The sequence below is a fragment of the Pseudonaja textilis genome, chromosome 2 (assembly GCF_049901715.1).
Source record: "Pseudonaja textilis isolate UNSWEBS1 chromosome 2, rPseTex1.2, whole genome shotgun sequence".
Classification (NCBI taxonomy): Eukaryota; Metazoa; Chordata; class Lepidosauria; order Squamata; family Elapidae; genus Pseudonaja; species Pseudonaja textilis.
This window is the reverse complement of record NC_141991.1, coordinates 72,622,648-72,645,784: the sequence shown is the minus strand read 5'-3', so window position 1 is coordinate 72,645,784 and position 23,137 is coordinate 72,622,648. Positions and strand designations below refer to the sequence as shown.

Genomic DNA, 23,137 nt, shown 5'->3' with positions numbered 1-23,137 from the left:
CAAAGGGTACTATGACATTTCAAGTTGTAGTTCGCTTTCCTGATTTCTTGTGAGATGATTCTCTGTTAATATTCCCCAAGGTCTATTTATGCTTCTCTGCAAAAAACAAAAGTGAACCGAGTAGCTAAGTATCCTATATTTTTGACATGACATCTCAGAGGCAGAGAAATGCTTCACACCTGAGATTTTAAAAGGGCCAGAGGCATGCAACACAATATTGTATATCCCGAAATTAGTTCACTTCACATTTTATGCATAAAATTAGAAGGTAATACAAAGACAGTGTAAGAAAGCTTTCTCCTAGCAGATGTCTCCATTGTTGATGGCCTGAATCAATCATCTTAGTGTGGTTATGGTTGCTAAGAAGAGTGGGAATCTGTGAGTCTAAGAGGACACTCAGTTTGCTCACTGGCTTGACTAGGGAAGTCACTCCCAGGCAGAGTTAAAGATGGAGAATTTCCAGAACCATAGACCCTAAGCATCCATACCCACTCAGTTTTGCCAAGGTTGGGATTAAGTCTGTCCTCTATCCAGATCCTCGCAAGCTCCAGGGAAAGGAGCTATGGCATTACTTGATTAGCCCAGGCAGAGATCTACAACTGAGTGCCATGAGAGCTCCCCCAGCTGCTTCATGTGAATGTTAAAGGCAACCCTGAGGTACCCCAAAACGGGCCTGTAGCTCAACCTTTCCCAACACCAGGTTGAATCGGCCCTGCAGTAAAGAGGCAACCACCATATCAAAGGCCATTGAAAGGTTAAGGAAATACAAGATAAATGTAGTACCCCTATCCAGGGCCAAGCATAACCAATGCCATTTCATTACTGTGGCTTAGATCGAATCCTCACCAGATAATGTGTTTTTCCCCGCTAAAGTACTTTGGAGTTGTAAGCCAACCATCCTCCTTCCCTCCCTCCCTCCCTCTCCCCCTCCCTCTCTCCTCCCCACCCCCACCCTGTGTACATATGAACAGTGCCTTTTGAAACATTTTTTTTTTTACTTCTGTAGGACTTCCATTGAGAGCCATCTATATCTGTCCCCTGAAAGCCATTTTAGAGAGTGTGGATTAAGAGTAAGAGAGGACATTAATAGATAAGGGGCATATTTTGACCTAATCTTAGAACAAGTTTCTTAAGTCTCTTGTTTGACTATGTATTGGTATATTTTCCCCTCTTACAACATTTTGAACCAAGGGCAGTGCCATTATTTATGTTGCATTAGTTTAATGGCAGAGACATGCAGCCAGATGCTATGAGCAGCTCTGGACTCTGTGAGGAATTAAATGAACCATCATAAATTTAAATCCTGACATTTTATAATTCTCAGAGTGCATGAGCACTGGATTGTTGCTCTCTGCAGCAAATCTTGAAACAAGTAACCTATTCAGTTCTTATTAGGTTGCTTGTGTCTGCTCAGAGAAAAATGCCATCTGGAGTTTGAATGCTAGAGAGCAGATCCTCCCACCCCTAGGTTTGTTGTTTTGTCATATTCTGTGTCACATGGAAGCACCTTCAGGATTTCTGTTCTTGCTGCTCTTCTTCCCTTCAGTCTGCTGATATTTAAATTAGAGATAAGTCATGACTAGATTCCATTCTTCCCCTTTTATAATGGGCAGTTCAGAGAAGATTTTTTAAAAAATATGGTGACACTTGTAAAATAATTAGCTTATACAATTAATTAGCCCAACCCACTGCACAGAGTTGTTGTGGGAAAGTAGGAAGCAGAAGTATTTGTTATGCTTGCTGCCTTGAGTTATATACAATCTGGATTTTTCTTCTAAGAAAAGGTTCATGTTAAAATTGGTAATAAACTGTTCCATATTCCATTGCAAACTGGCTCTGGTTGCTGAAATGCATATACGAATGACATTCTTATGATTTGACCAAAGATAGTGAACGTGTTGATTTTTTTAGGAACATAATTTATAGCTTAATCAAGAGCAAAGTCTCAGTGCTTCTAAAAGAAGGGTCTGGGTGGGGTAATAAGTAAAATGATTTTAACCATATTTAAATTACACCAAATCAAAATTTTGCGATAGTCTCAAATGTGTTTTTTTTCAAAAGGCAATTGGACTTATTTTTCCCTGAGGAAGAGGAAGAAGTTGTTTAGCTTCTCATTCAAGAAGCTTTATCGGTTCTGACAGGATGAGGGTGGGGGATGATGGAAGCAGAGTCCACATTCTGGATAGAGAGGACCATGGATTGGGCTGCTGGGAGTTTGCGGGGGTTCAGGAGAGTCCTTAGCTAAGATTCTGTGAAGTTCGTAGAACCCCCAAATCCCACTCCAGGCTGGCTCCACCCACCCTGCCCCGCTCCTTCCAGGAGTCCCCATGCAGCCTTTTTTGGATGCAGGTAAGTGCACGGCGTACGCGGAGGCTCGGGGAGGGTAAAAAAAAGCCTCCCAGAAGTTTGGGAAGGCCAGAAATGGGCCCATTTCCAACTTCCATAGAGCCTCCGGAGGCCAGAGAGGCCGTTTTCTCCCTCCCGGAGGCTCAAGGAGGGCAAAAACGCACACACCCCACTGTGGTGCAGGAGGCCAACTAGGCCACGCCTACCATGGCCACGCTCACCCAGTAACCGAGCAGAGAACCCTTTGCTAAAAATATTGAAGGCCATCCCTGGAGAGGACTTGAAAGAGGCATAAAAGAGGCCATTTTTTGTTAGTGTTGAGCAGTCCTCTCTCAAGAAAAGGGGAGGGATAAGACACCGCCTATCTCTTATCTATCATGCAGCAGTTCCAAGAAGATGTCACCCCCATTTGCACTCTGGTACAGGTGACCCTGAAGGTCCTCTTTGGCCTCAGGGAGAGTGCTAACTGCAGGATGACTGCAAAGAAATATGACCCTTCCAAACTTCCCCACCTCCCAAACCTCCTCAGAAGTAATCCTTTCATTGCCCACACCATCCTGCCAGAACTGAAGAAGCTTCTTGAATGAGAAGCGAAAGTATTCTACTTCCTCAGAGAACAAAACAGTCCAGTTGCCTTTTGAAAAAGCACCTTTGACCCAACTTTGACCTGAATGACTGACAATATCTACAGACATAAAGATACAGTAGTAAGGTCACCCTCCATGCCCGCAAAAACTTTCCCTACCAGTTTCTATTACAAACTAGAATTCAGCTGTGGCTTCTGGATTGCTGCATGAAAGCTTTTGAATGGGGAAACTTTTGAATTATACATCTCTGCTGAAAGTGTTTAGTGTCCTTTAGTCCTGAGATTTGGACTTGCCAAGCAACTAGGACCCATTGTGCTTTCTGAAGAGTCCATTGAACAGAGAAAGTTATCTCCCTGGTGGTAAGCCGAAATTCACTTCGTTTGTCCTTGTTTTTAATGTCGCCTGACAACTTCCAGTCTGAAGTTGTCACTCGGTTCGTGTGATCTCTTTACAGGCAAACGAGAACAGCCTACTGAGTGCTCAGCTGAAAGGTTTCCCCCTTTTTCTCCACTCCAACCTTGCCCTGAAGGACTGCAGCATCAATCCCAAATCACCACTGCTGTACATCACGCGGCCCAGCGAGGTAGAGAAGGGACTTCTTCCAGGGGAGGACTGGACAGTCTTCCAGTCAAACCATTCCACGTATGAACCAGTCCTCCTCGCTAAAACCAAGTCAGCTGAATCCATCCCACACATGAGTATTGACGCTGCACTGCATACCACCGTCGTACAAGACTTGGGACTCCATGATGGCATCCAGAGAGTCCTTTTTGGCAACAATCTCAACTTTTGGCTACACAAACTGGTCTTTGTGGACGCTGTTTCATTCCTGACCAGCAAGAGGCTTTCACTTCCCCTTGACCGTTACATCTTGGTAGACATTGATGATATCTTTGTTGGCAAAGAAGGCACACGAATGAAGGTGGATGATGTGAAGGTAATTGTTCTTAGACCTGCACGTTGCTCTTGGCTTTACGGTTATGGGTTGATGTGGAGCCTATTGATCCTCGAGTTCATTTAATTAAAGGAAAAGTTTAAATGGGGTTTCATTGATGCTTATCAGTGGCCTAGATCCCAGAATTCTCATTGCTTGTTGTATCTGCTAGCATACCGTTTGGATTGCAGGTGCCTAAACTGATTTAGCTATAGATGGGTACGCATGCGCTAATGTGAAACACTTTGCATAAAATGGGAAAGTTCTGTATGTGAGGGGCTAGACAATTTTTGACATCTTATGAAAAATACAATTTCTCTTGAAAGGAATTTGTTTTGAGGAGAGTATTTTATAAGCAAACTGACCAGAAAACTCTGATCTTGGTCAAATGTTAATTACCAAAGGGAGGGGGAAGGAGGACATAGGGAAACCTTTGAGCCATATAACAGACATTGCTAGTCACAGCAAGATGCTTTTGAAAATTTTTATTTCATGTCATTAGCCTTAAATTTCATTTAAAAGAACAGAGCAGCAATGAAAAACATAAATCATACAATATGCCCAGAATTGCCCTGTGGTAAGATGGGCAGCTAATAAAATTGATAAATAAATACAATAACTTGCCTTTTAAATTACTGGCCATTATTTTTTCATATTTCAACAAAAGTAGAGATGTCACTGAACCCTCTCGCTAGTCATTTAAGTTTAATAAATGTGTATCAGTCAAAGGTTGAAACAACAGGTATTTAATGGATATCCAACATGGGCATGGTTCATAAAAGGTAACTCAAGTGAATTTAAATACCTGTTCCTATCAGAAAGGTGATATGTGAGTCCAAAGATTACTTTATTAATAGTGATCTCTGAAGTTGGATATTGCAAAATATATCTGTAGTTCACAATATAGCTGTCTTGTAAAAGTAAACTTCTAATGGCATGTGAATTAATGAAATGCATTTTTAAATACATGTTAATGAAAAATGTCTGAACTAGTATACATTCTTGTTTCCCTTTCTATGGTAGCATGGAACTTGATGCTTCCTAGCTTTTAGTTTTTAACCTCTAGGGCAGTAATAAAATACTTTTTATTATACAAGAAGCTCCTTCCTCTCACTTTTTGGAAGTGAAAGTTGCAGCAGGAACTGTAGACTGGCCCTTATGACATTCAGTCAAGAATTACGACTCTAATGTTGGCAACAACAGTTCAAGAAGAAGACAGGAGGCTGTTTGCACATGTAATTCTTGAATATGTTGTTGAATATTTTTGAAAGTCAGTAGATGATAGGTCAGGTTTTCAGAAAGCAGGAATATCAAATTTAGAATTACCCATTTAGGGAACCAAGTAATAATTTACTAACATTACAGTAATAAAAAGAGCAATATGTAGAAATCCCACTATAATCATGGCTCAAAGTGGTTTTAAATTTGAACAAAGATTATGTGAATGTGATCAATATCTGTGATAGAATGTCCAGAAACTACCAATCTTGTGAGTATTTGAGCAAGGGTTTCTGTTATCTGCAGTAATCCATATTCATACAGCAATCCATGCAATATATGGGCTTTTGGCAAAAAGAATGGGAAGTTCAGGGAATTAATAGAATAATAGAGTTGGAAGTTATTCTAGTTCAACCCTCTACTGGAGCTGGAGACCCTATACCATTTCAGACAGATGGCTGTCCAATCTCTTCTTCAAAACCTCCAGTAATGAAGCACCCACAACTTCCAGAGGCAAGCCATTCCATTGGTTAATTTTTTTCTTAGAAAATTTCTTCTAATTTCTAGATTGGTTCTCTCCTTGGTTAGTTTCCATCCATTGCTTCTTGTTCTGCCTTCAGGTGCTTTGGAGAATAGATTGATCACCTTTTTTGTGGCAGCCCCTTAGATCAAGTCACCTCTAATCCTTTTCATTATTATTATTCTAATTAAAGTAGACATACCCAATCCCTGCAGCGTTTCTTCATTATGTTTCAGCCTCCAGTCCCCTAATCATCTTTGTTGCTTTTCTCTGCATTCTTTCTAGAGTTTCAACATCTTTTTTTATATTGTGGCAACTCAAACTGGAGGCAATATTCCAAATATGACGTTAACAAGGCTTTATAAAGTGGTACTAACACTTCATGTGATGTTGGCTTTTTTGGCAGCTGCAGCACACTGCTAGCTCATATTTAAGTGACTGTCTATTAGGACTCCCAGATTCTTCTTGTAGTTACTACAATTGAGGTACCACCTGGTTCAAATAGCTTTGCAGCTTACGTAGATTCAATCTTTTCTGTAAGCTACTCTTTTAAATTCTCTTTTCTCCATCCTGTAGGCTTTGTTTGACACTCAGAATGAACTACGTACCCACATCCCAAATTTCACCTTCAATCTGGGCTACTCAGGGAAATTTTTCCACACAGGTAAGAATACAATTGGCAAAGTTTTCTTACTAGGCTCTCAAACCTTTTATTCTTTGTGACTGGTGAAAATTTGCCTAATATAACTTGAATAATATCTTAAAGCATTAGGGCAACTGTAAGAACCTGAAGTCCTCCAGATGTAATCTATAACTGCAGGCATCCTTTATTATCTTTTATGTTGTCTAAGGCTACTGAGATTTGTACTTTATAAACCATTTGAAAGGCCACAGGATTTATCCTCTGCATTGAGTTCTGGACATGGAAATGATAGCGTTGTATGTCTGGTTAATAAAGAAGAATGTTTTCTCTATTTCATTCTACTTGGGGAGATCCAAGGTTTTGGGGTTAACTTAATCCATGCAGTGTACTCCATTTAATGCTGCTCAGTGTAGAAGCTGTCAGATTGAGTGGTATGATTTTTGTGAAGCTCTGCCTTCATTTGTGGCTTAAACATTGCTTAGTGATAATGATGATGCTTAGATGATGATGCTTTGGTCCTGGCAGGTACAGATGCAGAGGACGAGGGAGATGACCTTCTGCTTTCTTACGTGAAGGAGTTTTGGTGGTTCCCCCATATGTGGAGTCACATGCAACCTCACCTTTTTCACAATCAATCTGTGTTGGCAGACCAAATGGCCATGAACAAGAAATTTGCCGTGGTAAGTAAGATGCTGTCCAGGACTACTGCTGGAGTGAGGAGGGTTGGTTTTATGAAAAACAGAGGATAGTTTGACCATGTAGAATTACTAGTTTGCTAGAACCAGTGGCTATAGCAAGTTTATCATTGCAAAATGAAACAGGAATTGCCAGAATAGGGTGACTGTACATTAAACCACTAAAATGGGAAAGTCTTTAAATATTATGGATTTGTAACCAGTTGAATAATATTTTCAGGTAATACAATCTGAAGCATTGCATACCCACAGAGTGGAAAGTTTGACTAACAGAGGTTCCCAAATGGTTTCAATTCATGGTACACCTAATAGTTCCCAAATTGTGTGCTGCTATTTTTGCCCTTGTGTGTGACTCCTCTAGCTACTGATCTGCAGCTGCATTTTTTTAGTTTACTTTTCAGGTATGCTAAAAACAAATAATTGTTCCTATGACACCATCCAAATATCTGCTAATATATGGTTGCAGTAAATAGCATACTATTGCCCACAAGTCTCTGTTTTAAATTTAAATTGGGACTTTGTAATTATTCTTCTGAAAACTTAATACATATCTCCAGAACCACACTGATGGTTGGTTGTGTTGCATGTGAGCTCTCAACATTGCTGTCAATGCAAGGGTTGCCTTTTTCCTTTTCCTAGTAAGGACATACAGAGACAGTGTTTCCAGTATCATTAAGTGGCTCAGTTCCACATTAGCATTTTTCCTAGTTTAATAGTGATTCATTCCTGGTGCTCCCCAAATTTTTCCTAATGTACTGTTCTAATTTTAACATTAAGCATATTCATGTTACTCCATCACATCCAGATGCAGCTGTGTTGGAATGTGCACCTGCAGCAGAATAGAGGGAGGATTTGGCCAATTTAGTGCTTTCTCAGAGAGAGGCCCAGACCAAGACACTTGCATGACCCAAAGCTGGAGCGGACAGTGAGGAAAAGATTCAGGGTCATGGCACCCTAGAATCTCTCAGGATATACTAGTAGATTAGAAAACCATAGCTTTAATTTGGCAAGAGTCTGTCCACTACATGTACACAAATAAAGGATTGAACTTGATTGGATCTTGCTGACTTGTCTCTGGGCTTGGGCCTGACGTTAGAAAGTGTATGTTAAAATAGTACTATACTACTTTCAGTTGAAAAATAACCTAAATATAGTTTATTCAATCAGTGCTTTTGCTAGATAATTCCCAACGTCTTTCAGCACAGTACTTACCTGACCTTGTGAAATTACTTTCTTTTTTAAAAGAGTGTGCAAAAGATACTTCTTAGGGGTATGAAGTTTTGGAAGTGTTATTCACACCATTACATTAATTAACAAAACTTAATTAAAAGGGAGAGGAAAACAAAGTGTAATATTGTAATTTTGCAGAAGGCGCTTCTTAAACTGCAGATTGTCCTCAGGTCACAATGGCGGTTGGGATTGGGATTGCTCTTGTTAAGCGACACAGTCATAAAGCATGAAGTCAAGTGTCCACATCACTTGGAGAGACAACAATCCCTCTTGCTGTTGTTACCCCCGAGAGATGCAGGTCATTAAATGGGAAGTGATGGCACTCCCAAATAAGGAGCATGGGTTGCTGGGGGGGGGGAGAATTGGTGGGTGGGTGGAGGTGAAGTGAAGCCTAGTGCAAGGCTGCCACATTAGTGAAAGAAAGCCTGGGGGTGGGAGCATAGTGTAAGAGCGGGGGTTAGGAGTGCAAGCGCAGGTAGACTGTAGAGGTGGGTGGCATGGCATGAATACAATGAATGAGCTGGAAGGGACCTTGGAGGTCTTCTAGTCCAGCCCCCTGCTCAAGCAGGAGAACCTATACCATTTCAGACAAGTGACTGTCTAGTTTCTTCTTAAAAACCTCCAGTGACGGAGCACCCATGATTTCTGGAGGCAAGCTGTTCCACTGGTTAATGGTCCTCACTGTTAGGAAATTTCTCCTTAGTTCCAAGTTGTTTCTCTCCTTGATTAGTTTCCATCCATTGCTTCTTGTCCTGCCCTCAAGTGCTTTGGAGAATAATTTAATGCCCTCTTCTTTGTGGCAGCCCCTCATGAGCATAGGAAGACTGGGGGGATTTACCAGAGCAACTCGCAGCCGGCTTCCCTATTCATGGGAAGTCAACAGGGAAGGTCACAAATGGCAATCATGTGTCCATCAGATGTTGCAACTATCAACATCTGGTTGCCAAGTGCCCAGATTGTGATCTTGTGACCCGTGGGCACTGTGACACCACAATTTTGAGGACTGATTGTAACTACCACTTGTTCAGCATTGTCACAACTTTGAACAGTTGCTGAACAAACGGTCACTAGATGAGGACTACACTAATCCAGTGGTGGGATTCAAATATTTTTACTACCGGTTCTGTGGGTGTGGGTTGGTAGGGTAGCAGGGGAAGGATACTGTAAAATCTCCAGTCAGAGGTGGGATTTGCCGGTTCTCTGAACTACTCAAAATTTCCACTACTGGTTCTCCAGAACTGATCAGAACCTGCTGAATACCCACCTCTGCTATAATCCAATACTTTGGATTGTTGTCTGGGATTTGTTCATATTCTACAGCATTGTTTTTTTTAACTGCTCCTTATTCAAATGTGTTTTTAACAGGATTTCTTCATTTCCATAAAAGAACTGTTCAGATGTGAAGCAGAATATTTTCCAGTTCAGCAGGGTAGAAATTTAGTATTTGTTCATTTAACTATCATGAAAAACTGTGAAGCATGATGATTAAAAGTCATCAGGCCAGTTCTGTACAAAACCTGCTTTAAATTGAGCATAAAAGCCTGCAGAAATACAGGAAACAATAAGACTTATGTAATGCTAGTTACTCAGTGCACTCCCTGGTCTGACTAATTCAGCAAGAGCAAAAAATACACTTTGAACTACGTCTTAAACTAGAATTCCGCCTGGATTGTGTAGACCAAGATAAAGAAATAAAATGAATATCTGGCTCTTCTCATTTGCAGTGTAATTATTTCATTAAAATTCCAGTTATGAATGCCTTTTCTTAGGAACATGGCATCCCCACAGATATGGGATACGCAGTGGCCCCCCATCATTCAGGGGTGTACCCAGTCCATGTGCAACTCTATGAGGCCTGGAAACAGGTGTGGGGGATCAAAGTAACAAGCACCGAAGAATATCCTCATCTCAAACCAGCCCGCTACCGAAGAGGATTTATTCACAGTGGAATCATGGTCAGTAGAAAACATATCAATCTTGTGAACTATGATGTTGAATACAAACAGCTTGCTTCCCTCCCCCATTGTTTTATAGAATAAACCCTTTATACCACAAATTGGTAAAGATATAAAGAAGGAGAAAGTTAGAAAATTGTTTTTTTTTTTAATTGTTTGTTCTTTTTTTAATAAGCATAAACAGCAATAAGTAGTGGAATCCTTGTATTAAGCTTAAGGTAGAAGAGCCGGGAAAGTTAGGAAATGCAGGACGTTCAAATGAGTATAAAGATATCGCAAGCTTTAGCTGTCTACAAGAATCTGACCAACTAGCGATCAAAAGAAATGAGTGGGAGATAAGACAGGTATTCAAGGTAGGCTGGACTTAGATTTCTTATGGGCGTGTAGGGACTCATGACTTGTGGCACGTTTGACCCCTCCCTTGGGCTTGGCCTGGTCATCTCCTATAAAACCTTTATTATATAGTACTGTAACAATCAATTTAGTGAATTTTGCAGTTATTTATCAGTGCTATGGTCAACTAGATGTAAAATTTAAGCAATTTCATGCTGACTAATATTAACTTTTTAGAAAACATAGTTAAGGTTGACATATTTTTTTCTCTAACTTTACAGATTTAAATCTAAATCATCAGCACTAATCTCTAGTCAATACTATATAAATATCAAAATAATGTATCATTTGTGTTTTATAACCATATATTAAATGTATTAGTAAAAAATAAGAATAAACATTAACCATATCAAATAATACATCTGCTTAAATTTGGATTTCAGTATTATATATTCCTGATTTCATAAAAAGAATTTGTCTGAGGACCACAGTTAAACTTCACTATCATTAGCTATTTTTAACTTTATAAATTAAATGTATATATTCATCAACCTACACAGATACTGAATACAAATTTAAAAAAAAAACAGATTTGATCATTCTTTACTGAATCCTTGGACAGAATATTCCAACAGGTCTTTGTTGTGAGACCCTATGCTAGGATGCCACAATAGACGCGTTTAGGAAAGGCAGTTCTCAAAACATTAGTGTCTCAGGTCATGTAGAACTTTAAGGAATAAAAATATTATTTGGAATTATGCCTAAAAGCAAATTGGCAGCCACATATAATTGGCACAAAATTAGCTGAATATGCACCTGTTTCTAACCCTTAATGCAAGATGGACAGCTGTGTGCTACCAGTTGAGGCTTCTGAGTGCTCCACAAAGTTACTCTCACGTAGAGTGAATTGCAGCCTGGAAATCAGTAAATGCTATGGCAGTCAGGACTGAGGTAAAACATTCTGTCCTCTTACCACTGCTGTGGGCAGTGGGCGGGGGAGTTGCAGTTGGAAAACAACATTTCTATGCACAGCTTTTAACTCCTTTTCAGAAAAACAAGTACCAGGGTTAGGTTGTGGCCAAGGTTTTTCCCTAATCAGAAGGATTTACAGAGGTACTCTGGTTTAACGGAGGCGTATTTCTTCTAAAAAGATGGCATTCATCACTAGAATGATTACCATATTGTCTGGATTCATTTTCAACCTTTTTTAAAAACATACCCACTTGCCTGTAGGTTCCAAATATCTTTTAAGGCAGAGAGAGATGCTTTTCATTTCTTACATATGTAGGTACATATTTGCCCACCATGCGATTCCCAAAGCATAACAGAAAGGTAAAAAAAAAAATAGCAAGCAAAAGAAATTAAAGGCAGGAAATGAGGCAAAAAAGAATAAATAGGTATAAGTATATTTTACAACAATACCATTCAACATACTCCTGAAAACCTACAATTAAACCCAACATTTTTGTTGGTGAGACATTTGTTAAGTGCATTTTGCCCCATTTATGACTGTTCTTGCCACAGTTGTTAAGTGAATCACTACAGTTATTAAACGAGTAAATGAATCTGGCTTCTCCTTTGACTATGTCAGAAGGTTGCAAAAAACGATCACATGATCCCAGGATATTGCAACCATTGGTGTAATATGAGTCAGTTGTCAAGCAACTTGAAAGTTAGGGTTTTTTTTTTTAATATAGATTGAGGCTTCATATTAGTTTGTCCAGAATTACCTCTAGAAAATTGTCTTCATAATGAACAATATCATATTTATCATATTCATATTTATATTGGCTGATGATTCTGTTTCAGTTAAATCTGAGTTTTGGATAATACAAAAAAATATCTTATGAAAAGCAAAGAAGATAATACTACATTAAAGAATAGTAGGTATTAAGAATGGGAAGTGGTATACATTGTAAGAAGTCTGTTGATAAAGAAATGGGGAGGGGAGTATTCAGGATAATCCACTTTCCAAGAAATTGGTAACTAAGAGTTTTAATTAGAAAACAGCATAGTTAAAACAGGAGATGGGCAAGTTTACCTTCTAAGAAGGGAAATGGATAATTGGAGCATTTCATATTACTCATTCAAGGAAATTCTATTACAAAACCATTAGTACAATCTTGAACTCTGAGTTTTGCATGTTTTGAGCAATTTTAGCTGTTTTAGGAAAATTAACTAATTGTACATGTTAGAAACTTTACATAATTTCAAGAACATACTTTGGACATTTTTAATATGTGTTATCTTAAAGGAAGACTTCTGTTTAGTTACATTGCCAGTTTGAAGTAGAATTTTGTAATTGCAACTTGAAAATCATCTGAAGTTTTATGAGGGGGGAGGGAGAGAGAGAGACAATGAGAATGAATACTTATTACTTTGCAATAAAAATTAAAACAAAACTTAGCTCTATCCTAATATCTTAGGAATCCTTTACAATTTCAGGGAGCCCGGCCTTTTAAATAATTCCTAGTAAACCTATTTGACAAAAAAGGGCTCAATCATTTGATGAACTTTCCCCAGGGCCTGCCTTTGGTTGTTATGATGGACTGCATACCGTTCATGAAAGTTTCTGATGGCCATCGGTGATTGTTTCTTTTTCCTGAGATAGTCTAATCCAGGGGTCTCCAACCTTGGCAACTTTAAGCCTGGCGGACTTCAACTCCCAGAATTCCCCAGCCAACAAAGTCCGCCAGGCTTAAAGTTGCCAAGGTTGGAGAGTCCTGGTTTAATCAGCTTGAAAGGAGCAGCTGCTGTGTACTTTGCCTTTGTTCTCAGATTCATGAAAAAGCATAAAATGGACATAGGAAGAGATTTTTCTCCCTTGGGAAAGAAGGAACTGGAACAAAGTCTCTTCCTTCTGTTGTCCTCAAGCTGCATCCCAAATACATGTACCAGATGCAGATTGTACTCTTTGTCTTAGCATGTACATTTAATCTTTTGGCAACATTTGAAGTAAGCCAGGCTACGATGGGCAGTGGCTTTGCCAAGGCCAAGCAAATGATCTCAGTTGTGCCTCTTAGTTTTTCCAGTGTCCACTGCAACAGTGGCTTAATAGGAACACAGGATAGGAATTGCTTCATAGCTTCTCACTTATCAGGATTCTGCGTAGGGTATCCTAAATTAGGTTAAGGAGGCAAACTGTGCAGACGCAGCATGACAGGACTTCTATCAAGCCAAAATAAAATAAAAGAGTATTTCAGCACAGTTTACATATAGAGAGTTAAACTTTTAAAATTATGCATAAACAGAGAACCTCAGCAGATGAAAGATACCTCAAGACAGACTTTTTGGTTCTCCTCAAATTAGATAATGATTTTTTTAAAAAAAAATCATTTTTGTATTTATGATCAACCCCAACGTCAGAGGCTTTCTGCGTAATGAAGCATATTTTAGTCTAATACATTTGAATAAATCAGATACCAGAAAACTCTGGTTTTCCATTTAGCTTATCTTTCCCCAGTGTGGGGATGGGAATTGGTACATAGTTATTTTCTGGAGCAGATTGGAAATTGTTATTTCATTTAAAGTTGAGAGGTATTAAAATAGGCAGTCAGTCTGCCTTGGTTTGAGCTGATGGGCTTGAAGATTGTGTGTTTGTGTGTGTGTCTGTGTGTGTGTGTGTGAGAGAGAGAGAGAGAGAGAGAGAGAAAAGAATTACAGAGTTGGAAGGGATCTTGGAGATTTTCTAGTCCAATCCCCTGCTGAGGCAGGAAACCCTATACTATTTCAGACAAATGGTTGCCCAGTCTCTTCTTAAAAACTTCCTGTGTGGAAGCATCCACAACTTCTAGAGGCAAATTGCTCCACTTATTAATTGTTCTAACTATCAAGAAATTTCTCTTCTAGGTTGCTTCTCTCCTTGAGAAAGGAAAGAAGGGAGAAGGAAAGGAAAGAGAACCGTTATGCACTTATATGAATGACTGTATTTATGTGTGAAAATATGAACCCTAATTACAGGATCAATTCCACCCTTACTAAAAAACCTTCTTCACCTCCAAAGTCAGTAACAAGTGAATACAAAACAGTAGGAGGTTTGGTTTTAGAAGCCTTGAAAACTAGATCTCAATATCCAAATAGAAGGAGTTCATGCTGACTTTCTAAATCTGACGGGATGAATTTGTGGGAGAGCTGTTGAGTAGACTGATTTCTGCAGGGAGACACTTTAGACCTACATGCTCTCCATGGTCCTGTATGTTTTGGGGAAAAGTGGTGCAGAGTAAAATTAAGCAGCATACAATAATCATAAGAAGATGGCAGCGCATAATGAGGCCTTATTGGCCAAATTATCTGCAACTCATTCTTAACCTTGAATGATTTATCTGGGATTTGTAAGAAATAGCCCAGTGGATTTTAGATTCTTTTTAATTTGCTACTTGTCTGTCCGTCCCCCGTCCCCCCCACCCCAAATTTCTTGCTAGGTTCTCCCACGGCAAACTTGTGGATTATTTACACATACCATATTCTATAATGAATACCCAGGTGGCTCGAGTGAATTGGATAAAATCATCAATGGAGGCGAGCTTTTTCTGACTGTTCTCCTTAATCCCGTAAGTATTATTTCAAGGACCAATGGACTGGAATTCTTGCAGCAAAGAAAAAGCAGGATATAAATAGAATGATTAAGTTAAAAAACCAATTAGCTACTGAAAGGTTCTGGAGTTGATAAATTCTAGAGCTGAATAATTTTCAGAAAAGTATGTATATGTAGGAGAGACAGTGTGTGTGCGTGCGTGCGTGCGTGTATTTGGGTGAATGGATAGATAAATATAATTTAGAAGTGATTAAGAAGTTGAAAGGGCTTAGGCATAAGAGTTCAGCAAGAGCCATAAATAGTAATATCACTTGGATAATTGCCTGGTCAAAGTTTTATTACATGGTATGAACACAGTGAAATATATTAAGTGGGCACAATTATGAGTGCTGTCAAGTAAACGTTTTTTCCTGAAGTTAACAGAAATTAGAACTGGGGAGAAACTGACTGAAGTTGGGAAGTAAATTTAGAATAAATGAAAGCACTTTCTGACTTAGCATTTAATCCACTTATGGAATATATTGCCACAAGGTGTGCCAATCAGCTTGGAAATTTTTCAAAGGGCAGAAATGTCTCCCAGATATACTGTTCTTTGTAGAAAATATGGTAGATAAATAGTAAGGAGAATCTTTTTTTTAATTAAACTGAATTAACAGAAGATGTAACTTCTATTATTGAAAGTTTACTTCTTATCTTAAATATAAAGATTTTTTCCCCTCCATCATGGCTAGATAAATCTTCTGTGGGATGTTTGGATAGGGCAGGGGTTGGCAACCTTAAACACTCAAAGAATCACAAAGGTCCTAACCGGAAGCCCCCGTTTAATTCTGGAGCCGACCAGACTCTATGGTGGTTCTCCCCCCCCCATAGAGTCTCCTCCTAGCGCAGCATCCTTTTTCCTCTACCTGTCCTACCAAAAGCCCTGTCAATTGTGGAGCCGATTGGGAACAGGGAGCCACAGCAGAGGGATGAAAGAGCCACATGCGGCTCCAGAGCTGCAGATTGCTGACCCCCTGCAATAAAGGGATAGAAACATAGTGGCCCTTAATGCAGGAAAGCATTTTTGTGGTGTTTAGTTAGTTCATCTGCATGTTTTGTTCATCTGCAAATGAAGGTTTAGTATTTTACTACAAAAAATTCCCTGAATACTACTGTAATCATTCCAATCTATGTGTGTCTCTCCCCCCCACCCCCGCCATTTCTTCTTTCCTGTCCTGCACAGATCAGTATCTTTATGACCCACCTCTCCAATTATGGAAATGACCGCCTGGGTTTGTATACCTTTAGGCATTTGGTCCGATTTCTGAACTCCTGGACTAACTTGAAGTTACAGACGTTGCCACCTGTGCAGCTGGCACAGAAGTATTTCCAGATATTCTCTGAAGAAAAAGACCCCCTTTGGCAGGTGTGCATTCACTGCCTCCCTGGGCCTGCGTTGCAAAAATTTCCACTGTGTTTTATTGTTTTGTCTCTTTCTTGGTTTGAAAATCTGGGCAAGTAGTTGCTGGTTATATAATACTCAATTTGGTTAATTGCGGTCTTAGACCAGTAGGATACATAATACTCCCCAGGAAGAGTGGCAGATGTGAAATAACATTCTGTGAAATGTGTAGTGTCTGGATTTGCTTATCCAGTGAGCAACACATCTCATCTGGTCACTTCTTTCAATCTGTTTACAAAAAAAGGTTTTCTGATAATTATAGATTATAAAATTGGCCCTCTGGAGAAGAAATCCTGGTTTTGAAAAAATGTATTTTTTTTTAAGAGAGTGAAAGTAAAACAAAACAATAACTTCCAAAGTACGGAGCAAACTCAGTATAGTAGCAAAGTAAAAGATGATATCTTCCTTTTCTTACTTAATGATATCTTCCTTCTATTACTTATGACTTACGACCACAATTGAGCCCAAAATTTCTGTTGCTAAGTAAGGCAGTTGTTAAGTATGACCTTTTTTTTTTAACCACAGTTGTTGAGTGCATCATTGCAGTTGCTAAGCGAATCATGCAGTTGTTAAGCAAATCTGGGCTTCTCCCATTGTCTTTGTTTGGTGGAAGCCAGCTGGGAAGGTTACAATTGGGGATCACATGAGCCTGGGACACCGTAAGTGTCATAAATACATGCCAGTTGCCAAGTGCCCCAAATTTGATCACACGACACAGGGGTGCTACAGCAGTCATACGTCACATTTTACAATGCTGTTTTAACTTCAGACAGTCACTAAATGAATGGTGGTAAGTCAAGGACTACCTGTCCTTGAAATTGCTGGCTTTTGAGAGACTTCTTCAGTAAGAACAGTTGGGCTATAAAAATACTGTTCCTGTGGATGGCCTGGCTGATTCCAGCATGTTGGTGATATTTTAGGATCCTTGTGAGGACAAGCGCCACAAGGATATTTGGTCCAAAGAGAAGACCTGCGACCGGTTCCCCAAGCTGCTAATTATTGGTCCTCAGAAGACAGGTATAGTAGTAACTGGTGTATGCTATATTGCTGAAATATATTATGACAATGATTACATTACAGTATCATTTAAAACCATAATATATGAACTAAACCCCAATTGACTGAGCATGTACAATCCACTACCCCAAAACTTAACAAATCATTTTAAGGCGTATTAGAATAAGTGGCGTAATAGTCTTCAACTTACTGTCAAGGTAAGGAGAGTGGCTGTTTCAAGCAATGGTGAGTAAAATTTGAACCATTATTGAACAGTTATTGTTGGTGCCATTTGTCATCATCTGTAAGTGTTTACGGTTCAACATAGGAAACTGGAACAATTTTTTTAAAAGAAAAACCTTTTTACCCTGTTTTTTTTTAAGAGAGAGATTATTTTTACAACAGCAATATAATTCCTCGTCAGAGTTGGAGAAGCAACTGCCAAAAACATTTAATACAGTTGAAATCTGATAATATTTACAGGCTAAGTCTGTAAGGCTGACAGAAATAGGAAATATAAGTTAAAGTCTCAGGCTTTATACCACAGCCTGTGTGTAAAATGATATCTGTTTAAAAGGCCATGCAGTAGGATATCATGTATGCCGTAATTAAGAAATGTACTGAGGTAATCGTTGGTTTTCAACATTTTTATTGAGGATTGAACATATCAAATCCGCTTATCCCTGGAATAATCTAGATCAGTGTTTCTCAGCTTCAGCAACCTTAAAGTCTGGAGTTTAACCCAAATTTTTCAATCCAATATGCTGGCCAGAGAATGCCAGGAATTGAAATCCACACACTCGTTGAGGTTGAGAAACAGTGATCGAGAGTGTAAAGTTCTGTCAGAAGCTTGGTAGAAAAGTGATTTTTAGCTCTTTGTCCCCCTGCCCCATTTCTTCTCTTCTTCCTTGAAAAGGTACCACTGCCCTCTATCTCTTCCTGGGGATGCACGCTGACTTGAGCAGTAACTATCCCAGCTCGGAGACCTTTGAAGAGATCCAGTTCTTCAATGGACATAATTATCACAAGGGCATTGACTGGTAGGCCTCATTCTCAATTTTTGTGCTGGGTGGGTGGATGAGGACCTGCCCCTTCCACTTATATTTTGGCTCATAATGATACTGCAAAGGAATAAAGGAACAGTTTTGCAATTCTAATCTATTTTGCTGGAATGTTTTGAAAACCAGATACCTAGCAAGAAAGAGACAAACTTCCCTTTGGAAGAAATATACATATTTAGTTCTTATGATTTAATTAATTAATTAATTAATTAATTAATTTTATTTGGCATCCATCTCATTTCGAAGAGGCTCTGGGCAGCTTATAGCATAAAAACATTAAAATCAGAAGTAAATATTCCTAACACAATAAAATAAAGTACAATCAAAGTAAAATTATAATTACAAGATGGGGACGGAGAGAGCCAGATGCAATGTGGAGGGGGAGTGGAAAGGAGGTAGGATTGATTCTTAATTGATCAACCACCTCCAGTGTGATATCCCTTGTTGGTACCCGAAGCCATTTGGTACCCGAAGCCATTTGGCAGGACCTACTTGTAAGGCTTATGGAAAGTCAGAAGGGTGGGAGCTGATCTCACCTCCAGGGGTAAGATATTTCAAAGGCCAGAAGCAAGTTGCTTGTTCTACTTTGTCAGCAGACGATCTCGGTAAGCTTGAAAGACAGAATTGTTACACACATTTTATCTGATTCCTGTACCATGTTTTTGCAGTGATGCCCTACAAACCTGTGTTAATTCTACTGGACTAAAATATGAATGAGGAAAACTGGGTTTTGTGTTTAATGTCTGTTGTAACATTTCCCCCTCTTTTCTAAAAATGTACCATTTATTCCTGTCTGTCTGCTTGAGAAGAATGAGGATCAACAGCTGGTCTGTTTTGTCTTCTGTTCAGTAGTTCATGCTGCATTTGCCGTATGCTTAATCTATTCCATAAATGTAATAAATTGCAGTCTATTAATTCTTTGATCCAGAAGAATGCTTCATTGGTTGTTCAGGCTTAAGTTCTAAAACCAGCTACATTCTAATGAATGTCTTGACTAATATGGTTTGGGGCTGAAAAGAAACCTTTGATGTGTCTTAATCCTTGTTCTATTTAAAGTGGCATAAACAATTGACATTGAGTAAGAACCCGAAACTATTTCTGCATTGCTTCACCCAATCTATTTTTCCCTTTCTGCTGCTGCTATTTTTTTTAAGGTATATGGAGTTTTTCCCCATTCCTTCCAACACTACATCTGATTTCTATTTTGAGAAGAGTGCCAATTACTTTGATTCAGAAGTCACACCAAGGCGGGCTGCTGCACTGCTTTCCAAGGCAAAAATAATCACCATCCTCATCAATCCTGCAGATCGGGCCTACTCTTGGTATCAGGTAAGCTGCTCCATAATGGTGTTGTCTTCTTGACCTAAAGCACTATTCATTAGTGAAAGGCAATGTAGCTATTAAATGCAATAACAGCAGCTCTTATGTCTTTAGAGAAGCTCTTCTACCTGCCCGCCAGTCTGCAGGGCTCTCTGAAACAACAATTTCCTTTTACCATTAGAATTCAACTTTCTAGATTCTGTTGCCTCAGTTTGTCATTGACCACACGTAGCCCTAATGTGTTCCCTAATTGCTGCCTGTTTCTCTATTTGTGTTTTCCTCTCCTTCCTCCACTTTCCTCTTTCTTGTTTCCTGTCTGCTTCTTTGACTGTCTCTTGTCCCTGTTCAGCAGAGGAATCTCAAAATTTGTTTCTTTTCTTGATAGCATCAACGGGCACATGATGATACAGTTGCTCTGAAGTACACCTTTCACGAGGTAATTACAGCTGGACCTGAGGCCTCTCAGAAGCTTCGGACCTTACAGAACCGTTGCCTAGTACCAGGCTGGTATGCTACCCATATTGAACGCTGGTTGAATAATTTCCATGCCAATCAGGTAAGCAAGTCACGAATCTTTAGTTTTTTCCTTCTCAAAGAACAAAACAGAGAGAGGATTTTATGGAGCAGAATGTTTCTATATACAACCATATATTCAATGCTGTTTGTTTCTTGTAGAAAATGCATATGTTTTCTGGAATGTTGGAATTCACTTATTTTGCTCTGAAAAGTTTACAGAGGTTCCCTGAGAATTGGATGAAACACTTAGTTCCTTCCAATGGTAATATTGTTATCCTGTGAGATTGGTTGGGAATAGGGCAGCAAAAAATTCACCATACTTATTTTGAAGTTAAAGGACTGAGATGCAGCTGTGTAGTTTGTCCAATGTCAGGATAGATTAAAAATCCTATTACTCTAACATTATCTTCATGGTTTTTATAACATTAAGAAAGAAATCCATTAATGACATGGTGAACATTTCCAAAAAATCTTGCTTCTGGCCACAAAATGCAGATCTCCTTTGTGGGTAGATACAGTACTTAAAAAAGCAGACTGTTATTCCATCCTGTGACAACTGCAGTCAGTATTGCAATTTAGAGTCAGTATACTGTATATGTAGGCCAAATTTACAGTCATGGAGATAGTAAGCAATTTATCAAAGACAGGTAATATTCTGGTTAGTTGTTCATTCATTCATTCATTCATTCATTCATTCATTCATTCATTCATTCATTCATTCATTCATTCAATTCAATTTATATACCGTCCATCTCACACCGAGCAGCTCTGGGTGGCTTGCAACAGATAAAAACAAGAATGTACAAATATTAAAAGAATTAAAATTAACAGAAATTGGGTAAACTGGGAACTGGAACATGGGTGGGATGGAGGTGGGATCTTCTTAGTCCATTAGCCACTTCCAGCATGGAAACTCCCCCCACCCACCCCCTCCATCAGCGCCCAAGCCAGTCTGCAGATCCAGGATTTGAAGGTCCTTCAGAAAGTCAAGAGGGTGGGGGTGGATCTCGCCTCTAGAACATCTTTCAAAGATCTTGTGTAGAGTCAAGCCAAGCAAGTGAGCTCTACAAATATTCTCAGTTAAAAACATATGCCACGATTGCATTTTGAAAGCAATCTGGCATTTTCTCAGCAATATGTATGTATGTATGTATGTATGTATGTATGGTATTCAGCTTTGCTCGGGTATTTTCTCACGTCATTGTAGTTGTGCTTTTAAAGTTGTAGCAACGTTTCGGCAGAATCTCATCTGCCATCATCAGGCTTCTGTATTGTGAACACAATACAGAAACCTGATGATGGCAGATGAGATTCTGCCAAACGCTTGCTGCAACTTTAAAAGCACAACTAAATGATGTGGAAAATACCCGAGCAAAGCTGAATACCATACATGTAATACTCACGAAAACTTAAGAATATAAATAAATAAATAAATATATATATATTTGTTTTCTGAGGTTCTCATGAGTATTTTCTTCGGGTTTTCTCGCGGGAGAAAACCCGAACAACCAAAGATCCACATATATATATATATATATATATATATATATATATATATATATATATATATATATATATATATACTGAAGCTAGATAGATAGATAGATAGATAGATAGATATAGATAGATATGTATGTGTGTGTGTGTATGTGTTTATATATTAATACATGAAGAGCAAGACCCTGATGGTTGCTCGTGTGGGAGCAGCAAACACACAGTTGTGGAACAACAGAAATCTCTTTTTTCATTTCCCACGAAAGGGAAGAAACCTCAAAATAAATTGCTAGCACCTTTTTGTGCATGAAACAGTTGCTAAGGGAAAAAACATGAAGCAGCCTAGCTGCTCACATATTTGTTCTGTCATTGCTTCATTTTGCATACAACCATACAATAGGTGAAATTATACCAATACAGGAGAATATTTGTAGCTCAGGGTTGAAATGAGGGGTCCTTGGTGCTCTCTGAGCTTGCTTGATTTCTTGCAGACATTTCATTGCCCTAACTAGGTAACATCATCAGTGCTAGTAAGAAGCATTCCTTACTAGCACTGATGATGTTACCTATGATGAAACATCTGCAAGAAAACAAGAAAGCTCAGAGAGCATCAAGGACCACTCAGGTGTGATGTATGCAGTGAAACTGTATGGGAAAAAAATATGGTAAAAGCATAATAGGATATCTAAGACCAACAAGCTAGTTTTCCCCTCCAAAAATGAATACGTGCTGCCTGACACTCAGTAGCTAGGAGAGGGAGAAACAGGCATTCTGTAAGAGACAACCAGGCTGAGCCCGAGGGAGGGGTCAAATGTGTCATAAGTCATGAGTCGCTTCATGCCCACAAGAGATTTAAGTTCATCGGGAATTCCTTATCTACTGCAAAATTGCTTTGACCATTAGTAGTTCAGATTTTTGTAGGTAACTTAAGCTTATAATAAATCTTTATATTCATCTGAACTACCTGGATCTCCTGATTTCTCTGGCACCTAACACATTCCTAACAATGAGAAAGCAAATTCTTCAGGTCTTTGCATGGTGACAAAACAAAGTGCCTAATTTTAGTGATTTGGGGTCCTTGCAGATGAGATAGAAATAAATTAACTCAGATGTTGAATCCACATTGTAACATGAGAACCCAGCTGGAGTGGTTCAAAAACGTATGCAGAAGTGCCTTAATAAAGTACAAAACAGTTCAAAACTAATGACATAATAAATAGTCTAGCTCAGAAGAGTTGGCTAAAATAAACCTCACTGAATTTAGGATTTTACTGAAAATCTTTTGGACAAAAAACAAGAAAGCATGTAAAGTTT

The 23,137-nt window shown here is 39.0% G+C and overlaps 1 protein-coding gene across 2 annotated transcripts in view; it reads left to right on the top strand.

Annotated features, from left to right (window-relative positions):
* The window catches only part of NDST1 (N-deacetylase and N-sulfotransferase 1), a 103,453-nt gene that overhangs the window by 70,085 nt on the left and 10,231 nt on the right, over positions 1-23,137 (top strand). The window contains exons 3-12 of one of the 2 annotated variants that reach the window (XR_015741711.1): positions 3,388-3,870; positions 6,182-6,269; positions 6,774-6,928; positions 9,943-10,128; positions 14,883-15,011; positions 16,218-16,400; positions 17,357-17,453; positions 18,349-18,472; positions 19,648-19,822; positions 20,199-20,377. Coding sequence is in view for 1 of the 2 variants with exons in the window: in XM_087924276.1 (XP_087780402.1) it covers positions 3,388-3,870; positions 6,182-6,269; positions 6,774-6,928; positions 9,943-10,128; positions 14,883-15,011; positions 16,218-16,400; positions 17,357-17,453; positions 18,349-18,472; positions 19,648-19,822; positions 20,199-20,369 (1,791 nt within the window). In the remaining variant the exon portion in view is untranslated. The remainder of the gene's footprint in view (positions 1-3,387; positions 3,871-6,181; positions 6,270-6,773; positions 6,929-9,942; positions 10,129-14,882; positions 15,012-16,217; positions 16,401-17,356; positions 17,454-18,348; positions 18,473-19,647; positions 19,823-20,198; positions 20,378-23,137) is intronic. The other variant, XM_087924276.1, reaches the window with a different exon arrangement.